We start from the raw sequence: 21,506 nt of genomic DNA on the forward strand, positions 1-21,506 counted from the left end.
CCTCTGGAAGAAATTCCAAGCATGATCTGGACTTCAGATTTTATAGCTAAGGCACAGTCTCTTTTTCTACATAGTTGTTTTAATTGAGCTGTTCTGTTAAAATACCTATGGCTAAAATTATTAAAGGCAGATTAAAAATGCTACAAATCATCTACTCTCTCAGTCACATTAAAAAAGTCCATGCCACAGGTTCTGACTGCAAATGTCTCTTACAAACTCACAAAGGCCACATGAGAGAAGAGAGAGCCTGCACCCTGGACCTTTAGAGGCTGGGCCATGCTAGCACTTCAGTCTCAATTATTCTCATTTTCACCACTGAAGCAGGTAAATTTCAGTCTTTCAACAATTGTACAGCATCTGAAAACTCACAGAGAAATCACAAACACACTGTTTTTTCAAAGCTCTTTTAGGTTATGTGGTCTATAATAAGGTAAGCAATTTGTGTAAATTTCTTCTCAGAAAAGCCTCATTAGGGACTTGACCGTGGGACATCCAGCCGAACAGCATGAGCCAAGTGAAGCAAGAGAGCCTTTTCCTGAGTGGCCACCTTGAGTGCAGATGCTTGAAATCTGCTACGGGTGCATAAATCAAGGCAAACAGCTATTTATACAATTAAAACTCCATTGATCCAAGAGGAAACATTTACATTTTTACTACATTACCAGCTTGGCAGTGTGTGTGGTGAAAATTAACTACAGTAGGTGACATTTCTTACCATTTCTTTCATTGCTAACACTTCTTCACCATTAATATTTTCAGGGAAAATGCAAAAGTGTGAACTATGTCAAGGAAGTACTTTTCTTTTCAAGCACTGTGGAGACAAGGCTAAAAATGCGTCTCTTTCTCATCTCTCTTTGCTTTTCATTTCAGTTTGGATGTATCATGTTTAATAACTGGAAGTCAAATACTCTTTGAGAGAAAACATTTTCAATATTATCTAATAAACTGTGCTTGTATACCACCAGAACAAATAACAAGAAATATTTCATTTTGATCAAGGGCTTTAAACTCCTAACTTCCTTTTAGCCAGATGCTGCACAAGGCACGTTTTTAACCAGCTACAGACTGAATAGAAAATACCTCATGTTAGCAATAACCTTTTGTGTTTTCTAGTGAGATCTTTTCAAATTATTCTTTCCATATTCATATTGCGAAATCCCAGTTCTTGTCAGTTCTCAGATGTAATGACAGCCTTCTGCATTTGTGATGCCAAGGAAGAGAATGGGGATAAAACAGAGGGCACAAACCTGGCTAATTTAGCTTTCCTCCACTCTACAAAATTAACACAGCTGGATTCCTAGTGGAAAAACTTTCAAAACTTGAAATTCTGTCTTGGAGTTCTTAATTTACTATTCAAGATGTACTGCTAGCTACTATTAGAACTAATTTTTTTTTTTTTTTTTTTTAAGATGAGCTCTGTACTCTTTGGGGTGACAATGGCCCACTGAGGAGGAGTACAGGTCAGCTTTGATTCTCCTGCAGTTTTTCATAGTACAAGACTGTTCCCTCTAAACTATACTGTTTGCAGCCATTATCACCATAGAAAATAGACTTGGGAAGCCATAGACTGTCCCTATTGAATATTTATGAAGCAGTTGTTAGCAGGCATTAGTGGAAGCCAGGCTACTAACTTGCCTGTCCATTTACCATGATCTGGGGGTATTATGTACAACACTCAAAGAGCCCTAATACAGACCCAGAAGTGGGAAAATAAACAACAAAAGAAAGCCATGCTCTAGACATTTGACTAGCTGTCAAATGAGAAGGCATACTGAAAACCTCCGTAGTACTAGATTTCTCTTATTTTGTGGACCAGATAGAAAGGTTCTGAAGGCCATCCAAAGGTGGCTTTCTTTCCTTTTGAGTAACACTGCAAAATGGGCTTTTCCCACACCAGAGACAGAGCACACTTCAAGTGCCAATCTGAAGACTTTTGAATTAATGTGACACTTTACAGTATATACTCAATTAACAGACAGGATTCTTAATACTCCTTTGGAAAATATGAGTTTTCAGACACAACTCTGACTACAAAGCAGAAACTGAGGAGAGGAGCTGGCATTGTTTTATATGTGAGATAATGCAGACAGAATCCAGATAAGTCAGCCCCAACTAGTATCTCCCTAGTTACCATTTACCCTCTGAGCGTTCCATAGTTCATTTAAAATGGTCTCTTCTTGAAGACAGACTACTTAGGTGTACAGAAAAAAAATGCTATTACAGGTAAATTTGTGTAGCCCTAAATGCAATCAAGTTTCTATAAGTGAGGCAAGGTATTCGTCTTTGGTAAATCAGCTGCATGGATTTATGACAAAGTCTATGTCTAAGAAGTTGCCATCTTCCTGTCTTCAACTGGAATCCAAAGATGTCAGAGACAGAAAATGGGCTTTGCAGTCCAACACAGGACTTTAGATCTGACCTTCATCTCCTAATACTTACATAACTGCTCCTGGCCAGTTTTAGCCCCAGACTCCTCATCTGGAGATCAAAGACATTAATACCTAGTCATGTGGATGGTGAGAGGAGAAGATGAGACATGTAATGTATGTTTTGCATTTGCACATGGTAGATCTGCAGTATCTCCCTAGTTACCATTTACCCTCTGAGCATTCCATAGTTCATTTAAAATGGTCTCTTCTTGAAGACAGACTACTTAGGTGTATAGAAAAAAAAATGCTATTTTAGGTAAATTTGTGTAGCCCTAAATGCAATCAAGTTTTAAAAATATTTGTAATTCATTGAACAGGAAAGCAGGCTTTTTTAAGTGCCAACCAATTAAAGTCACTTCCTTCACATATCCTTGAGTCTAATGGGAAACCAGTATGAAATTTAATGCTGCAAGGAGACATGCTCAAGCATCTCGTCTCTCACATCTGAAGGACATGGCAAGCTACAGTTTAGCAGTTTTCTCTTGTACAGTTCTCTAAGCCAATAGAGATGTTTCTTTTTGATAAACATTAACTCTTTTGGTCCAATCTGGTGGTAATTTGTTTAGATAGTAAGAGTAACTAAGCATTGTGACCCAATGATATTTATTTTGATATTGATATTTAAATATTAAGGAATATTATTAACTACTGTCAATGTGTGTTTAGCCTCATTCTTGACATCTTTTTCTCCTATTTTTCCTTTCATCCATTGAATAGTTTGTTCTTCATATAATTATTTCCAATATTAGTGAATCCTCACTATGTCCCAAAGCATCATTTATTTTTAAATAAAATAATTAATGTTTGTATGTACATGTAAAGAGTATCAAATATTTAGATGAAAAAGAGGAAAATGGTCAATGTCTTAAATATTATCACAAATCCAAGAGGTAAAGATTAGAGCCAGAAAATACCTGAATACATGACTAGATCAAGTGTCACTTCTATAGGTGCTTGATCCTTCCTGCATAGTATGGATATAGAATGAAAAAATGCTCTAGTTTTTCTTGTTAGGAAGAGAGTTAAGAGAAAATGCATAGCCCCAGAGAGGATCCCAATAACAGGTATAAACACAATTAAAAAACTTGACATAAATCTTGACTGAAAAACATGAAAATATAAAATCAGAACTAATTAGTATTGAGAAAACAGAAAAAAAACCCAAGAGAAACCAAGAAATATTCTATTAACAATAAACAAAACAACTTATAAGAAGGACTTGTGAGTGAGTAGATGAAGACCTTTATGCTCATTCCCTGTGAAGTTTCTCTTTGGTTAAATACACACACACACACAGGCACATACACACAGAGGAAATAAAAAAGAGTGACTATAGCTCTTTTACAGGGTACATAAACATATTCTTGGGCAAAATTACACTCTTGACTTCCAGGACACTTAAAAATACACACTTTGTAAATGACCCCCAGGCATTTACAAATGAACCAAGGCACAGAGAGACACATGCCATGACACAAATGTCACTGTATAAGCCTCTGCAATTGTCACCAGATGTGGCAGGCCAAAGGATGGGAACCACAACTTCCTGTTAACACACAGGCTTCCTGAAGATTGATGGGACTGAAGTCTTAGGAAAATGGTTTGATGTGAGGGCACCTTACTTAATTGTGCTGCACTAGTTAAATTTCTCATAAATTTGAAGACTAGGAAATCTTTTTGTTATTCTTTCAAGAAAAATCAAAGATCTGGAGAGACTGTGTAGGAAGAAAATGAAATAGAGAAGTGAGATTGTGTTGCCATGGGATACATAAACTGTATAAATCACATATACTTGTGTGGTTATATGAGCAAAAATTTAAAAAGAATTTGTTCCAAGAAGAGATGTTTAAGAAAACAAGAAAATCTTCTTTCACTCAAAGATATTCTAATCACCTTGGTCTCTGAATGTTGGTGGTGCCAAAGTGACAATCTCAGTCTAAAGCTGTCGCTTATTGGTGCTGGCTTGATATGGGCAGTTTTGTGCGATTTCATCTCTTGCTCTGAATATTTGAATAGACTGGCTCCTTTATTCATCATGTTCCTGTTTCACATGGAAAATAATGTTTACTTCTGGGAAACAAACATTGGAGGTTTGGTAATAAACTTGAATGTTCAAAGAGTGCTTATCCCACCTTTAGATCATAGAAGAGATAAGTATGAATTTTACAGGCTCCTTGTCCCCACAGAACACATGTCAGTGCATGCTGTGTGATCTAGAATTAGAGATGTTGGTTGGGAGAGGCATTTGAGTCCCCTTCAGTGTTGTTGACCATGCTTTCACGCCTTCATGCATACACTCTTCCTTCAACTCTCATCAGCTTATAATCAGTTCTCTTGGGCTGACCAGGAGCTAATTACAGAGCGAGTAATAGGGATTCTCAATTCAAGTTTCTTCTTAATTGCTTCCTTTTGTGAAGTGTTGCATTATGGTGAAGTGAGTCAGGCTGCTGGCTTAAATCAGGCCACTGAACTAGAAGACCAGTGGCTCAGAGGGAATGCCAGCTTCCACAGCACTCTGTTTTATAGCTACAAAGTAAATGCTCTGAAGGTCAGCAAATACCAACAAGGCAAACACATGTTTTTAGATGGTTCATAGAAGGGTTAAGCCGCCTGGTCACACTCTCTACTAGTTCTAAGTACATGAGAGCATGATGAGAGCAAGGCCTCTTCAAATTTTTAAAAATATAAAGCACCCAACACTCCCAAGCTTCTTTCTGAGTATCAACTGTATAGAGCGAAACTGACTTGCAAAAACATCGTCACTTGTCAAATGCATTCCATTCTCACTGGAGCTCTGTAAAATACTATTGACATCATCTTGCAGGTCAGGGAATAGCAGTTCCAAGAAGTTGTCTGAAACACTCTGCCAGAAAGTGATGAGCCCTGTTCCTCCATAGGACACTTGTTGCCTCTGCACTGTGAATGGTAGCGAAGTGATTTGCTTAGTTTAGGTGTTTAGGCATGTTCATGACTGTTTTTCCACTCTGCTTTGCTCTTGGGAAGCAGGCACAGAAGAGTAGATGGACGATGTTACCACAGAGAACTCTAAGTGTAAACCTATGTAGGGAAAAGAGACAGGAGCAGGAGAGGCGTCTCAACAGTGGATAAACAGGTGGCTATTGCATTCATCTACAGAGGCCCTATTCATCTTCCTTTAAAAAGCCACTCACTGACAGTGGCAGTATGACAAAACAGCTAGTGTCACTATGATTTTGCTAAGCATGCTGAATGAGATGAGCACAGGCTTTTCTGTGCCTAAGAGGCTGGAAAGCCTGTGCTGTGAGAGGTTCACAGTCATGGTTAAGCCTCAGGGGGTAGCTGAAACGAAGGAATGAAGGCAGCATGAAAGGAGAAATTGTGATAAGAGGGAGAATGATGTTGTTCGCTTAAGTTCTTCCTTATTGCTTCAGATCGTCGGAGCTACAGTTCTGTCACAGAGGGCCGAGGAAGCCTAAACTAACAACAGAAGTTTTGCTTTAATAACTAAAGTACTAACAGTGGCTGATTCACGGAGATTTTGTGCTAAACATTCACCTAAGCTGACCTTTATCTAAAAACGTATAACCTCATAAAGTATTATTAGTGCTATTTTGTATTTTAAGAGATTGCAGTTCCAAAGGTTAAATGCCTTACCAAGGTCACATAAGTAAAAAGTAGCTGAGTGAAATTCTAAGTCAATTTCCTTAATCCAAACTCTTCATGTCTAACTACAGCTTACCCAGTGGTTCTCCATTTTTAGGACATTTCAGAATCCTCTGCCTATCTCCAGAGCCTCCAAGGATGGAGGAATAGGGGTGAGTGCCTGAAGTGTTATACTTTTCCCTCCTGTGTCAAAGTCCTGCATTCAATCTTTAAGGCTAGAAATTGAATTTTGTGTGTGGTATTGGAGTAAATTGATCTTACATGTTAAGTCTGACTTCTCTACTTACTACCTTTTTGAGTTTTCACAAAGGAAACTAACTCTCTCAGCCCCAGTGGCTTCATTTGAAAATTAAAGAATAATTCTCTACATTTCAGAAGGTTGTCATGGAATTCTACGAAATAATGTATGTAAGGCATCTAGCATAATATTTGACTCTCTCTCTCTCTCTCTCTCTCTTCTGTTCTCTTGAATAAATAAACGACACAGTGAAATGGTTGGAGTCAGGAAATAGTACTGTGAAGATCCAGCTGAATCTAGATCCAGAGTCATTGTAAACCTCACATTGACCATATTTGTAATCTCTTTCCAACGCCATAAATAAAAAATCATTTTAACTCAAGCAATCAGCAATTCTAGATACAAAACCAAAACTAACCTTCAGAATAATAACACCACAGGTTCACTGAAATTTGTACACCTCTGATAGAAGAACCATACCAAAGGACAAAAGGACCCCAATTGTTTCTTGTAACTGTTATGCCACTGTTTTTGTTATTCTTTTTTTGAGACTGTCATGTGTGCATTTGGGACAAAGCGGTGATTAGGATGTTCAATTGAACATTAGGATTTGGGGCAAGAGACAAAGCAAATTCAGATGTAACAACAGCAAGCTTAAGTACAGCCTTTTAGTCTTGAACTTAAATTGAAAGATGGATAAATAATAGAATTCCTCTTTTGAGAAAAAAAAAAGTATAATTCATTGTCTGGCTACTAAAAGGACTTAGAGACGTCAGCCATTCTTGGTAGCAACAAACACACATGAAGCTCAGTCTGGGGTTCTAAATGCCATGACCTTGTAAAAGTAGTGGACTCAATGAAGAAATGTACAAGGTGGCCTGGGATATTTGTAAATTTATAAAGCAGGAATGTTCCTAGTTACTGTAAGGCTCGTGTTAAAAGCACCCAGGAGGCAGTCAAAGAGGCTTCTACTGTTCAAATGTGTTCAGGCATCAGTAAAAATAATTTCACGACAGAATGAAACATACCAAATGTCATGAAATTCATCAGTTAATAATGACACAAAACAAGTAAATTCATCATCTTTGGAAGACACTAGGGAATAAACTGATGGGTTTTTAAATATGTAAATAAAGGAAAGAATGAATGATGAATCCTTCCTCTCTCATAAAGAGTATCTTGGGGTTACCAAAGGAAAAGGCCATTTTTTATAGAAGTATGTTAATAGTTAACAAGGAATAAAGGAACTAAAATACATTAGTTAGAACATGCTCCAATAAAATGTATATGGGATATAAATATATGAGAAAAAATATATATGAAGGTCTAGCTTATCTGTCTGTCTGTCTGTCTGTCTGAGAGTATCATATATCTACATATAGATGCTGGGGAGAGGGAGAGAGAGGATATCTGATGTTCCTCCTAATGTGAGTAAGCAGAAGCACCTCGTGCATCTATATCACCATCCAGAATTAGACTCAAATCAGAGCAAGCCACTTGATTCAATGACCATTTTGCAAGAAATATGGATAGAGAAGCACAGTCAATAATGTCATGTCATTGCAATCAGGACAAATCCCTGGGCTTCTGAAATGAATAAGTGCAATAAAAAAATCAGATAAAGGTAGGATCTAAGGATTATAAGAGCTTTCACAGACATATCAGCCAGTTGTATTGTTTGGACCTTTTGAAATCTTGGTTCAAACCAGAATACAGTTTTTATTCTTTTAAGTTCAATTGAAGTGAGTTTAATTAGAAAAATCTGGAAACTAGCTATGTAACTGAATATGATAGCAAGAAATTGTTCTAAAATATTTTAGGTGGAAAACGGTATAGTGATATTGTTGTGTGAGTCTTTATTTCTGAGAGATATAAATTATTTACAAATGGAGTGATGCTATGCTGGAGACTTGCTTAAAAACCAGCTGGTGAAGAAGGTCTAGTTGTGGATGGAATGAACTAATAGCATCCATAAGTAAAACTGTCCCTACACTGAGTTGTAAGTACATGGGGGGTATATTGGGCTGTTTTCTATTTCCATAGTTGTGTGACATTTTCTGTGGTAACATATTGCCAGTGGTGTGGATTGAGTCCAGTGTTGTGCACCATTAAGCAGACAGTCTACCACTTAGCTATAGCTCCAGCCCTGTAATAACATTTTTCTTATAAGGAATAGCATTATTTACAATCGTAGGCTATAATAAAAAACAGATCAAACTGAATTTACATTCCTCATTCCCTTAATATAAGACTAGAAACTGATTCCATTGGCTTTCAGATCATTTCATATTTTTCCTTATAAACTTAAATGTGGCTTTATTTAGTGTTCCACAATGAAGCCATTTTTCTTATTTTCATGATTATGTAAACCAAATCAGTTGGTTCTCAGTTGTGAACCCCTGGAGAAAAAAAGCTATTTCTTACTTTTGTACTCTCCATAATTCATACTTAATATAGCTACCTATTGAATGCATCGATTATATAGAGGCCCAAGATTATAATGGATTAACTTAATGAATTTTCAACGTTACTATGGTGAGAAAGTGATATGCACTTGGAAGAAACTGTGCTTTGAAGTGTGATCTTTTCCTCACCAATATGCCACTCTACACCATCTGGAGATGCTGAATCCAAGCATCAGGAAGCCACAGTTCCACTTAACCAGTTGGTCATAGGGGAAGTGGTCCATGCAGTAGTGTTACTAGGACATAATGTTTGATAGGTAGGCTATTGAATTATGCATTTGTGACTTAAAATATCTCACCTTACAGTGAGTTTATTGGTACATAACCCCACTGTTAGTCAAGTATAATGTACAACAAACTGAGAGTCAAATGTATAGGAAGGAGATCCTAGAAGAGCCAATCTTGAGCCCATTAGAGGGGCATCTAAGAAAGCAAAGCCTTTCCAGGCTTTGTTATTTGAAGGCATGGAAGACAGCAGTGAGAAAAACAGACAACATAGTGTTCATGGGTCATTCTGATGTACAAAATAGAACAATCCTATAACAATTAAAGTGAGTGTTCCTAACCTTTTGCTTCTTCCTCAAGCTCCCATTTCATTCCATAGTTCTCACACTATGCCTCCTATTGAGCGTGATCTGGGCACCCCTAGCATGAGCTCTCTGGACTCATAACACTTTTCACCAAGCAGTCTCCTGCTGAAGACTTCTGACTTCTTGGCATCATCTATGAGAGTTTTTGACCTCAAACATGGCCCTTGTTCATCTGCCTCGACACACCCAACTGTTCTCACTGCCTACAACTTCATGGATGAGCTTCCCAGAGCAGCCTTTCTCCTGACTTCTACCCGCCTGGCTTCTACTAATTCCTCACCAGGAATGTCCTTCTTTACTTTTTCTGTCTGGTCTAATGCTACGTGGCTTTCATCATCAAGGTTCAGCTCCCCTCTGGCAGCATGTTCCTGTGTTCTGTCCTAGGGCTCTGGCAGGTAGTTCACATGTGTTACTTATTGTTATGTTGCACAAAACACCTGCCTTTTACTGTTACTTAACTTTTCTTGTGCTCTGTTCATTTTCAGATCAATACATCTAATCATTAAACTTTTTATGTTCCAGGTAATATTGGGCGCCGTGGGTATGTAAAGAACAAAGTACTCTCTTGACCCCCAGTCTAGTTAAGGAGACAAAATACAAAGCACATTAACTTTAAAGTGAAAGTTTGTATTTTAGTTTTAAATAACCATTCCAGGCAACACTGGAAGATGCTTCATAAGTCAGTATGTGACAAACTGAACCACCCCTGCAATGTAGAAAGCCACTCTTCACCTAATCTGCAATCAGCATGGGTGGCTTGGGGACTACGGGACTGGGGACCAGGAGGCTTATGCTGGAGTTGAAGTAAATCTGCTGTGAACGAGAAGCACATAAGAAGATCATTTATTTTGAGCTTGATGAGCAACTTGAGATACAGAAGTGGGTGCTGAACAAATCTATTTAGAAGCCAGTAGTCAAGGGATGGTAACGGGAGAGTTCTGACTCATCCAAGCTAATGAGGTACAAGGTAGCCACCCGCCACACATGTTTATAACCCTGTTGCTGTCCGGTATTTTTGTTTTTCACTATTTTTGAGGTAGTTCTTTGTAATAGTCTATTCCCTCCCAGTGCCACTCCCTTTGTTGAGTCTTCAAGGGAACAGATCTGGCTGGCTGTATTCAGGTAGACAGTACCTGGCTTCTGCTATTTAAGACATGCTGACCGAATAAAATTTCCACAGCACTTTACACAGGAACTGAGAACTCCTGCCACAAATCAGAGAGCTCTCTTCTAATGTTCTCGGAGAGGAGAAAACTCCTCAGCTTGGAACACTGACTTCTTTGAATACCACTGAACAGACTCTTTACCACAGGAGGAAATCTCCCATTTAGGGACAGTAGGGGATACAGAACTGCTGGGGTACTACATTCCATCTGGTAATTAGGAAACATGTATCCTTGATCGAGATGATGAATCTTATACCTATTTTACATGAGCTTGTGCCCTTGCTGACTGCTTTCTTAGAACATTTTAGAAGAAAGGCATTTGGAAATGTCAAAATAAAAAGTTTTAGTTTAGTTCTGTTATCATGCAAGACACTAGACAATAATAAACAAGACTAAAATATGCAAAATTCTGAATAATATGTATATTTGGTATCTCAGTGGAGACAGAGATGAGAGAAACTAATACATGAATCATTTAAAATAATATAGTGTGTAATGGAAGAAGCCTATGCAATGAATCCATATTGTCACTGAGGTGGGTAGCACATTTTAGTTAAAAAACTTCTCTGACAGTATTTTATTTGGAGATGGACAGATATTATACCCACAGAGTTTGACATTATTTATTGACCAAATTTATTCAGCATTAGACTCGTGAACACTTCAGTGAGGGGCAGACACTTGTCCTCAGGCATGAATTCTAGGCGTTTAAGAGACTCACAATCATAAGAGCAGAACATGCACCATAAGGAGAAGGGAGCTTGGGTTGGTGAACATGCTCTAGTGACAGCTTTCCAAGCTACAAGAGATGAGAGAAAGCTTGAACGGGGGAAGTGTGAAGAGCTGAACCATGGAATTAGCTGTGGCTAAAATAACAGGGGAGGTCCAGGTACACAGAAGTTTGGGAACGGAAGGTGGTTACAGGAATTCCAGTTTGACTGGACACTAGGAGATACACAGAAAAGCACAGACGAGCCACACAAGACAAGGGGTGGAACAAGAAGGGCTTTCCACTCCAGGCTAAGTAGACACTTCGGTTATGTGTAACAGCTGGAGATTGGACAGACACTGAGGATTTCACATAAAAAGGATGGCCAGATATCATAGCTTCTTTTAACTGTTTACTCAATGGAAATCCTCATCTTCTTCTTAAATTTCCTTATACATCAGGAAGCTTTTCAATGAATACCAAAAAGGATCCCACTTATGCCAGGAAGTAATATTTGATCAATGTTCACCAATCTTGGTAGTTCTACTATGCTTCATTAGTGTGATACAATTTAGCCAGAGAGGTGTCACATTTTTTTCATCAGTGAGATGGAAGGAAGCTTGTTTTATTAATTCTTGAAAGAATTCCTTACTCTGAAAAAAGAGATATAAATTATAGAGAGCCTCTCTTCCATGACCATACAATGTGGAAAATCTGCTGCTTTGAACAACCACAGCATGCCAAGGAGGGTGGGGTGAAACATGGAAAGGACTGAGACGCTTGTTGTGGCTGGAAACTAAACTGAGCACTCAGCTAGGCTGGGGCAGAGCTCAAAGGCGAGGCACTTGTGCAAGGCCCTGGGTTTCATGCCCAGTACTGCAAAGGTGGAAAAAAATGGGCAAAAGCAAAAGTTCTCTGTAAGTGCTTACTCTGGGTTTCTTTGTAAAGACACTCTTACTGCCTTTCTGACTTGGATCTTCTGTTTTATTTTCCAGATAAAAGTATCTTGATTGTTAGGTAGATTTTTAATTTAGAAAGTCCACAATGGAGTCAGGGACCTGATTAGGGGGATGGGAACTCAGCATGCAGGTGAGCAGTGGGGGTAAACACGTGGGGGTGCTAGAGCTGTGCTAACCAAGGCTCACTGACTAGACAGCATGGTGTGCAAGGGTATAGATCTTGTCTATATGCGTCTCTGACTCCCCAGTGTCACAGCAGATGACTAGTCAGGATACTGGGTAACAAATGAGCAATCTTCAGAAAGAGAACCATATCTTTCACTCATATCAGAAGCTGTGATGCAGAGCACACACTCAAGGCCTGTAATTCTTTCCAGAACACTACAACTAGGAAACACATTAGATTCTGTAGCAGAGGAAGGAATTTATTGGGAGATACGGAATAAGAGGAGCCTCATCTAATTTTCTCATCAGGTGTGAGTATGTGTGTGTTTCTTTTTTAAAAAAATGTATTTAAGCAACTGAGACCATATGCTTCAGCACTGAGACATCAGAATAACAACAACAACAAGAAAGAGTCTCATCACTTCACCCTAAGCCAAAACCCAAACTGAGAACATCAAGCAATTATTCAATATTCAAAGTCTATATGGTACTAACTGAGAGCAGTTTAGAGCCTGAAGTTATTGTAATGTCACTCATACTGTCCTTGAGAGAGTCGGGATAGGTGTACTAGAAGGCATGTTTATAAGCACCTTTACTGGTGTACTAGAAGATAAGTTTATAAATGTTGGAGATATTGCTGGCTGTATAGAAGTCGCAGTCTGCCATGGCCTGGCATCTTATCTCAATAGCTGGGCAACATGGAGCTCCCTCCCTAAGCAAAGCTTCCTGCTCTCTACCTGCCCTTATCTGGAGAATGTCTCTTGCCCTGGGCACTGACCTTATCTAAAAACCATCTCTAAAACCAGGTGCCTGATTCATCTTTAGCTTCACCTTTCACTCAGATCCCTGTTGAGAAGGTTTGTGCTAGGGACTCTGCTATAGGACCCTGCTGCCACAGACTTAGCCTCATGATAGGAGTGTGCCACTTTATGCAAATTAGGGTTTGTCTCCAGGTTCCCCAATCCTATATATTCCTTATATTTTGTAATAAAATCGAGCTGACGCACCAAAATCTGTCTCCCGGAGGGCTGTCTCTGTTGTGCTCATGGGCCACTAAAGCTTTCTGTCACCCTATCTTCCTCTTTACCCTCTGGGCCTGGTGGCCAACAGACCCAGAGGGGAAAGAGGACCTGCAAATATAAACATTTCTCCATTTCTTTCCATGTAAGAGAAATGAGCCTACTTGTTTCAGGCTAATATATATATTTTCTTCAAATATTTTAAACTTTTGGAGATTGTTTCCTCAACATCTTTTATTTTCTCCATATTCTTATTATAAGAGAATAAACATTTACCAGGAAAACAATGATCTTTAATGTTTTAGTTTCTTCTCTCAGGTCATAATGACAAGAATTCAAATATTTTCCCCAATTAAACTAAAAGCTATAGAAGATGTTTAAAAAATAGAAAGAATTGACCTTAAAGAAATGGGTCAGTGACCATAGGAGGCAGGATGCACCCAAACTTCTAATAACTCACAAACAAGGCTGTGTGTGCAACTAAAGGACCAGGCTGTGGGTGAACACCACAGTGCTGCAGAAAATCAGAGGGCCACAGAACACTGTGGACTGTGTAGTGGGTAGCCATTCCAGCTTTGATCTGGAAGTTCCAACCCCCATTGAGACTTCGGCAACTGTCACGCCTACAAGGCGGGGCCAAGGGAGGCGCCTGAGGACCCAAGATCTGGATCAGCGGACACTCTCTCGGTTCCGGGACCTTGGACGGTGAAGGTGGGCCAAGCAGAGCTCCAGAGAACACAGCTGGACTGCGATACACCTTCCCCAGACCCCGCGACCTACCTATCCCTTAACTTGTAAGTTATGCCATTAAATAAATCTCCTTTTAACTACGTGGAGTGGCCTTAATAATTTCACCAATAGGACTGAGGTAGGATTTGCGAACACAAGACTGTACTGAATAGGAGGAAGAGCAGAGATGTCGGTGGAGGCAGGGGGATGGCTGGGGTCTGAGATCTCAAGGGAAGAGCTTTAGCAGGAAAGTACACCCCAAACACTGTATTAAATCTCTCTCTACCTGAAGTATTCTATTTCTGCTGCTAATTCATTGTCCTGTTGGATTATAATCCATTACAGATTTCATCTTGCTCAGCAGGACTTTCTCTCTCCTCTCCCAAAGATGACATTTTCATAAACTGACCTACTTCTCTTCAATAATTAGTGAAAATCATACTGAATTTAATTCAATCTGTGCTCTCAATTACTATTTTTTCTATTAAGCATACATGAAACACTCAAGAAAAACTGAGGCCCAGACATCAGATTATGGATATTTAACAGGTTTAGAAGACAAGAAGGGATCAATAAGTGTTTTTTTTTTTGATCAAGAGAAGAAACGAGAGAAGAAGAAAAAATAGAGCTTTGATATGCAGTAATGCAAAGCATTGTTTAAACAGTATTTTGAATCCTCGCCCTAGGGCAGATGGGTATCAGGTGCCACGGCTTCAGGAATACAGACTGCACATGAAATAGACATGACATATACTTCCATTTTCTTTCAGGTCAATTATGGTTGTTGTATTTTTCTGAAGTTATGGAATGTTTTATTATCCCAGGTGTTACAGGGTGAGCAGTACCATCATCTCTTCCAGGAATAACCCAAATTTGAAACAACAAAAGATAGCTTAAGGCCGGCAAGATGACTCAATGGATAAAGGTACCTGCTGCATTCTGATGGCCTGCATTCAGTCTCTGGTATCTACAGGATGGGAGGAAAGAACTAATTCCCAGAAAGTTGTCCTCTGATGTGTGCCTTTGTATACGTACAAACACACAGACACATACACACACATACACAAGCATGCACACATGCACATACACATGTACACACACAGGAACACACATACACAGCAACACACATACACAGTTACACACACACACACAAACAGGTAACAATATTTGTTTTAAAGATATCTTCATGGTAGCAATGGACAGGTGTCAACCCTGTGCTTCCATTTCACAATACTGTAAGGAAACAGCAAAGAATATAAGAAAACATTCATAGTCATCCAAAATGAAATACTGACTCTACAGAAAACCTGCTGACCTGGATGAGGAAGGAGGAGAACAAGGACTGTGAGGAGAAACAAGCACTTATTTACAATAACAAACTCCTTTCTCCCAGAAGTAATGAGTTGAAATCCTTTGCATAAGCAAAAGCTGAGCAAGACAAACATTTTAGACACTGTCTAGACTCCTCTGTGTTGCTGCATGGTGTGGGGAAAAGGCCAGCACCCTGGACATCAAAATGGCCTGATCTCAGGTTGACTCTGACTTGTGCAAGTCATATAATATCTCTGAGTCTATTTCCCCATCTTTAAAATAAGGGTAAATTGTACCAACTTCCAAAGGATGGTCTCAGATTAAAGACAGCATTTTAAAGGAAGTTTGACTGGGGGCCTCATGAATGGCGGAAGGTCAGTAAAGTGCAGCTTACTAATTCTGCAACCCAAACAGGAACAGATTTCTCATTCCCCTCTGCTATGTGAAAAATCAAACCTGATCTGCTGAGGCCAAGAGGGGTGGTACCTCATTACCTTACATGGCGGTAATCAATCTACCTGTTCATTTTATGCAGATCAAGTCCTATGGAACATAGACATGGGAAGGAATAAGGTGACAGGCTCTTGTGATCAAACACAGCAAAACAAGGTGGCACAGGGGTTGGTATAAGGTTTTTATTTCTCAATTCTGCTGTAGACTTTAGCTCCTCCTGCCTCTTTGGCCACTGCTGGTCAGTCTCCAGTCCACTTCACTCTGACCCACTAGCCCTTTTCTCACAGCAGCTGACTTAGTGGTTCCCAAAGGAAGGCTCGGTGAAAAAAATGTAAAATTTGATCAAATGATCCCATGCCACTCAAAGCACAAGCTTTCATCCTTATATTTTGACATCTACAGATTATATATATAATGTTTTGAATATGTCAAATAATTGTGCACCATTCTAAATGGAAATATGGATTTCAGAGAATTTGAAGTTTTTGTTAAAATATGCATAGGACAAATGGACAGAATTTGAATCTTCCACTATAACAAAGAAAAGACCTAATTTTTAGTTATGAATATTAGTGTAAATTTCCAAACCTAAAATATGACTTTAAAACCCACAATATCTCAAGAACAGACTTTCTTTAAAATGTGATTCTGTGTAGCTGCTGGTGAAATCTGTCTGTAAGCAGGAAACACAGTGGCAAAAGTGGACCTGGAGAGCCTATCTTTGTACATATGACATGTGAGAGTTCTGGAAACAGTAATGTTAAATAGCTGAAAGGCTAGGCTTTCCATTTACATAATGCAAATGCAGAACAATTTGCAGATGATATCTGGATAGTCCTTTTGATTATGGATATGTATTTGATTATGATATGTATTGGAGGCACAATGTAGGTTCATAAACAATACCAATAAGTCTTTGCATGGCTGGTCTTGGGCAAATTTGTAAAACAGCACAAATTTATATTCTTGAAATCTGTTCCCATCTCTGTTCCTATAACTCCTAGGTGTATTTGCATTTCATAATTTCATTTCTGTCCCTGGCTTAAAAGTTCTGTTTAGGAGAGTCATACCACAAATCACCAATCAGGGTAAGTCAGTTTATGCCCAATCTATGGTATTTGTGTGTGTTTGTGTGTGTGTGTGTGTGTGTGTGTGTGTGTGTGTGTGTGTGTGGTCATGCTTATGTTCCTGTCAAAGTCAGAGATGAGAGTTGGTTCTCCCTTCCACCATCTGGGTCCTGGAGATCAAACTCATGTTTGAAATCCTGATAGCAGGTGACTTTTCCCACTGAGCCATCTTCTCAGCCCTATGTCCGAACTCTTATCAAACATAATTATAAGGAAGCATCCCACCCTCAAAGAGTGAATCTTTCATCGTAACAGTTCAGATACAACAGTGTGTGGGTATAGCACATCAAAGTCAGTGAGGGTCCCTAGTAGAGGCTAGGATAGAAGAAGTTGTCAGCACTGACTGCCTTCTACTTTATTTCTCAAAGTTTGGTTGTGAAATCATCAAACATATTCTTAAAAACAAATCAAAATCAACAGCAGATTTGTAGGCTGAATTCTAGAATCATTCACTGCAGATCTTGGAGAGGGAAGCGCAGAGGAGAAGCAAATGCAGAATAGGCACCATTATCCCAACTGCGGAAATAACCAGAGTAGACCTCAGTGACAAAGATATAGGACGTGCATGTGTGGTCTGCAGTAACCACTGGGACATTTAAATAGAGATTTTTATTTGAATTGGTGACAGCATACAGGACATCATCTTCACTTTTGGTCTTACCAGGCACTCCAGCTTGGATCCAGAAGTTAATATCTGTTCCTTCTCCATCACTAAAGACGTTGGTGATATTGAGGGGCTGCAGCAGACTCATGATCTCCTTCATGATAGCCCTGGCCTTGTCACTGCCGGTGAACTGCAGCCCAGTGGGTAAGTAGGTTCCAGAGTCAGACTCCATTACTAGACTGTAGTTGGAAACATTGGCCTAAATAAAATTTAAAAAGAGATAAATGTTTGATTCCCATGTACTGCTTCTGTGCTATCAAATAATTCACCTCCTCACAATTTGTTATCAAAATAATACTGCTCTGCCCTGATCAATATCTACTCTGTGTATTTCCTGATGGTTCTAACATGTACAATTTCCCATCCTGGGGTTTGCCAAACCAAAGAGTTAACTGGAAAGTTACAAAAAATGTAATGGAGGGAATGTAATAGAACTGCACATGATTTTTATAACAATAATAGTTTTTGAACTACTTTGCTTAAGGCACTACTGTATTAGAATTGCTATGTACCCTGCAGGAGAAGTAAAGGAATCATCAATCTTACCCAACTATGTACCTTGTAAGCTAAAGAATAGTTGCTCTAGCAAGACATGCCCACTGGTGCAACTGTGACACAATGTCATGAGAATAACCAGGCATTTTCACCTTCTGATTGGATTTAAGTCCTGCTCCAGAAGATGAAACCCGGGCTTAGTGCCGTTATCAGGCCAAGAACCTATGGCTAGACAAATCACAGTTACTAGGGAAGAAACTAATACTATTATGCTGTTAAATGGACATAGTATTAGATTGACTTGTAATGACTTATTGTTATACCCATAGATTAATGCATCTTTCACTCCTCATCAAAGAAGCTTCTATTTGCACCAGATGGTGATTAACACAGAAAGCAGCAACGGGCCAGGAGCAGAAGATAAAAGATTTCAGAATTCTCAGTCTTAACTTGAATATACCGCACCTCATTCTCCCAAAACTTAGAGGTAATTGCCAAAGAAGGGGCAGAAAATCTATAAGAGCCAGAGGTGGTGGATGACTACAGGAGACAGTGTCTTCTGGACAGAGCAGGGTAGCAGTACACAAAAACCCATAGCTGTTGTGACATGTGCAAGCTCAAGTCAGATCAAATCTCAGCACAGATGAGGGGTTAGGCACAAAATTCTACCCCTAGCTTTGCAGTGATTGGCAATTGTGAACTGCTGGAAAAGAAACGGTCAATTTTCTGTGGGAGTACAGCCCCTGGTGCGCTGACCACACTCCCGTGGAAGGCTCCACATTCAAGGATATATGGGCAGCACAAATTAGTCTTGATGGAGAAAACAGAAGAAAAAACAGAAGACACAAAGTTAGGGGTGATGGATCTGAGGAGAGTTTGGGGAGGGGTGAATATGATCAAAACACACTGCACGCAATTCTAAAACAAGTAATACTGTTTTTAAAAAATGAAGTTAGCAAAGCAGGATCCTACTCATAGCTGTGTCTTCATTTAATTTTCAGCGAAAGGTCCAAGGTACTTATAATAAATGCAGCTGTCTTTGCTCTCAGCTGTAGCTACTGCCTATTGATACCATCATTTGAATTACTAATGTGCAGCATATTCATACTAATACCCTGTATGAAGGGCTCATCTAACTGAATATTGCTGCAAGGTTAGCAGTAGATGTGTAATCTGGCAGTCTTAATATTTTTCTCTGCTCTACCTCTACTCCAAACACTGCAGGAAGGAGAAAAGTAAAACTATAATATATCTTGTAAATGAAAATAGAGTTGGGCAATCTTATATGTGAAGGTTCCCAAGTTGCAGACAGATCCTATGTTTTCAACAAGAAAGGCAGGTGAAACGCTCTTAACTACATGCTGCTTAGGTTAAAAGTGGAGCTGTTAGCAGTTTAGTGGCCATACCTGACACTAAAGAGAAGTGTGGGATCATTATATTTTATTCCTTATACAGCAACTGGCACTCCTGACTACCAAGGAGAATGACTAGTCACCCCATCTCTCCTTATATCAACACACCTTGAACCTTGCCTTCTCTGTCTTCAGGATGTGACAAATTCTTTTACCTAAGTTTGAGTATGGACTTGTAGCCTTTTTAAAACCAAAGTAAAAGTAGTTGCATGGATCTAACTTACTAGGGCTTCTAACACATCTCCTAAGTGCTTTCTCAGTTTCTTGAATTGCAAAAGAGTAGAAATCCCAGAGACAGGGACTTTGCAATGTCACTGTGCAATGGCAGGATAGATGGGCGCTCAAAACATAATGTAAACAAAGGGGCTTCTAGAGATGCACAAGTTGTGATCAGGAGAGATGAAGAGCCTAGGCTTGGAATTATCCAGTCTGAGTTGGATCTCTATGCTTAACAATCTTTAGCTGTGTGCCTTTCCTTTTGATGTAAACTCCCAGTTTATTCTTCCATGAAATGGGGATGGTAAATCATACCTAGTCCATAGAGATTGGAGAAGCTGCAGTTTGGACCCAGGTATATGGGACATTTGATAAACAGCAACATCACTGGTTTTACTGGTTTTTCTCTTTTTAGTATTGAGCAACTCAGATTGTCAAGGACGGTACCAGGGTAAAGTGTCCTGTTCACTGATTATGATGACAGGAAATAGGTCTGCAGCACTTCCTCCAAGCCAGGCCTTGTAGGGAATGCTTTACTGCTCATCCCATGGGCTGCTAAGAAAGGCTAGTATAGTTTTCATACAAGTGCATACAAGCCTCTGAGGCTGAGTCAGCTTACCAAACTTCCTCAAAGTTACCTGGCTAGCCATAGAGAAAAGTGTGTGGTACGAGTACAGCCCAGTTCTGCCTTTCATCACTTTGTGTCCCATCTCCAGATGGTGACTTCTGATTTTCAAGCCACAAGTCTTTCAGTCAGAGATACAAAGAGTACAGTCAAACAAATGAATAGATTTTAATTTTTACACAGTCATAATTCAATATACTCAGAATTTATTATTTCTGCTAATAAAGTAATTTAAAAGCACAGAGAGGAGTGAAAAACACAAATAAAACATCTTGCTACACAATTTCCTTCCAATTAGGAATCAAAGCCTAAAACAATAAAACTTCCCTTCAAGCCAAATAAAACAGGATGTGTACAGACATCAGCAAACCAGAGTTCTGGTGTAGATAGAGATGCTTGATTTCAATCCATGTGTGGTTCCATTAGCTGCTGCTAACTTGATAGCAGTGTGCTATTGTTTTCTATTCTTATATAAACATTGCCGTATGTTTCCTATAAAGAAGCAAGAAAACAAGCAATCCACCATACATGACACCACTTCTCTCCAGTTATGGAGTCATTATCTAAGCTTTGGGACACCACTCTTTACAAAGGAACTGGAATGAACCACTCAGGAATGTGTGGTCACAAACATCCAGATTACTCAGCATGAGCAGCTCAGTGTAGGTAGGGAAAGCTGATCACTGTTAGTGACAGGGAGGAGAGCCATGCTCCATGTCACTCCTTCTCAGTGCACGCAGCAAGATATCCCATTGCTTGTTTGCAGAGCATGGAGAAAAGCCTACTTCTTGAGACAAAATGCTTGGTTGCTGAGATGACCAACTCTGAAAAAAAAAAAAAAACTGGGACACACAGAGAAGAGTCTAAACAGCTCAAGGATAAGTCAGGATGTGATCTGTAACCTCACTTCTCTCTTAACAAAGCTGGTGGCTGTCCATTAGGAGCCATGGAAACGATCCCTCATTGCCACGTAATGTACATAACCCAAAGCAGAAGAATGCTCTCTGTGACCTCCTACTGCAATTCTCAGATCAGTTACCATCTGCTCAGGGTTGGGGGTTCACAGCTATCATATGCTGCAATCACATCCTG

General features: G+C 39.4%; 1 protein-coding gene across 3 annotated transcripts in view; it reads right to left on the reverse strand.

The window, feature by feature from the left end:
• Positions 1-21,506, reverse strand: part of Cpq (carboxypeptidase Q) — a 454,961-nt gene that overhangs the window by 56,448 nt on the left and 377,007 nt on the right. For all 3 annotated transcript variants that reach the window (XM_059247593.1, XM_059247594.1, XM_059247595.1), the window contains exon 7: positions 17,664-17,865. In XM_059247593.1, the coding sequence (XP_059103576.1) occupies positions 17,664-17,865 (202 nt within the window). The remainder of the gene's footprint in view (positions 1-17,663; positions 17,866-21,506) is intronic.

This window comes from Peromyscus eremicus, chromosome 20, assembly GCF_949786415.1.
Source record: "Peromyscus eremicus chromosome 20, PerEre_H2_v1, whole genome shotgun sequence".
NCBI classification, from domain to species: Eukaryota; Metazoa; Chordata; class Mammalia; order Rodentia; family Cricetidae; genus Peromyscus; species Peromyscus eremicus.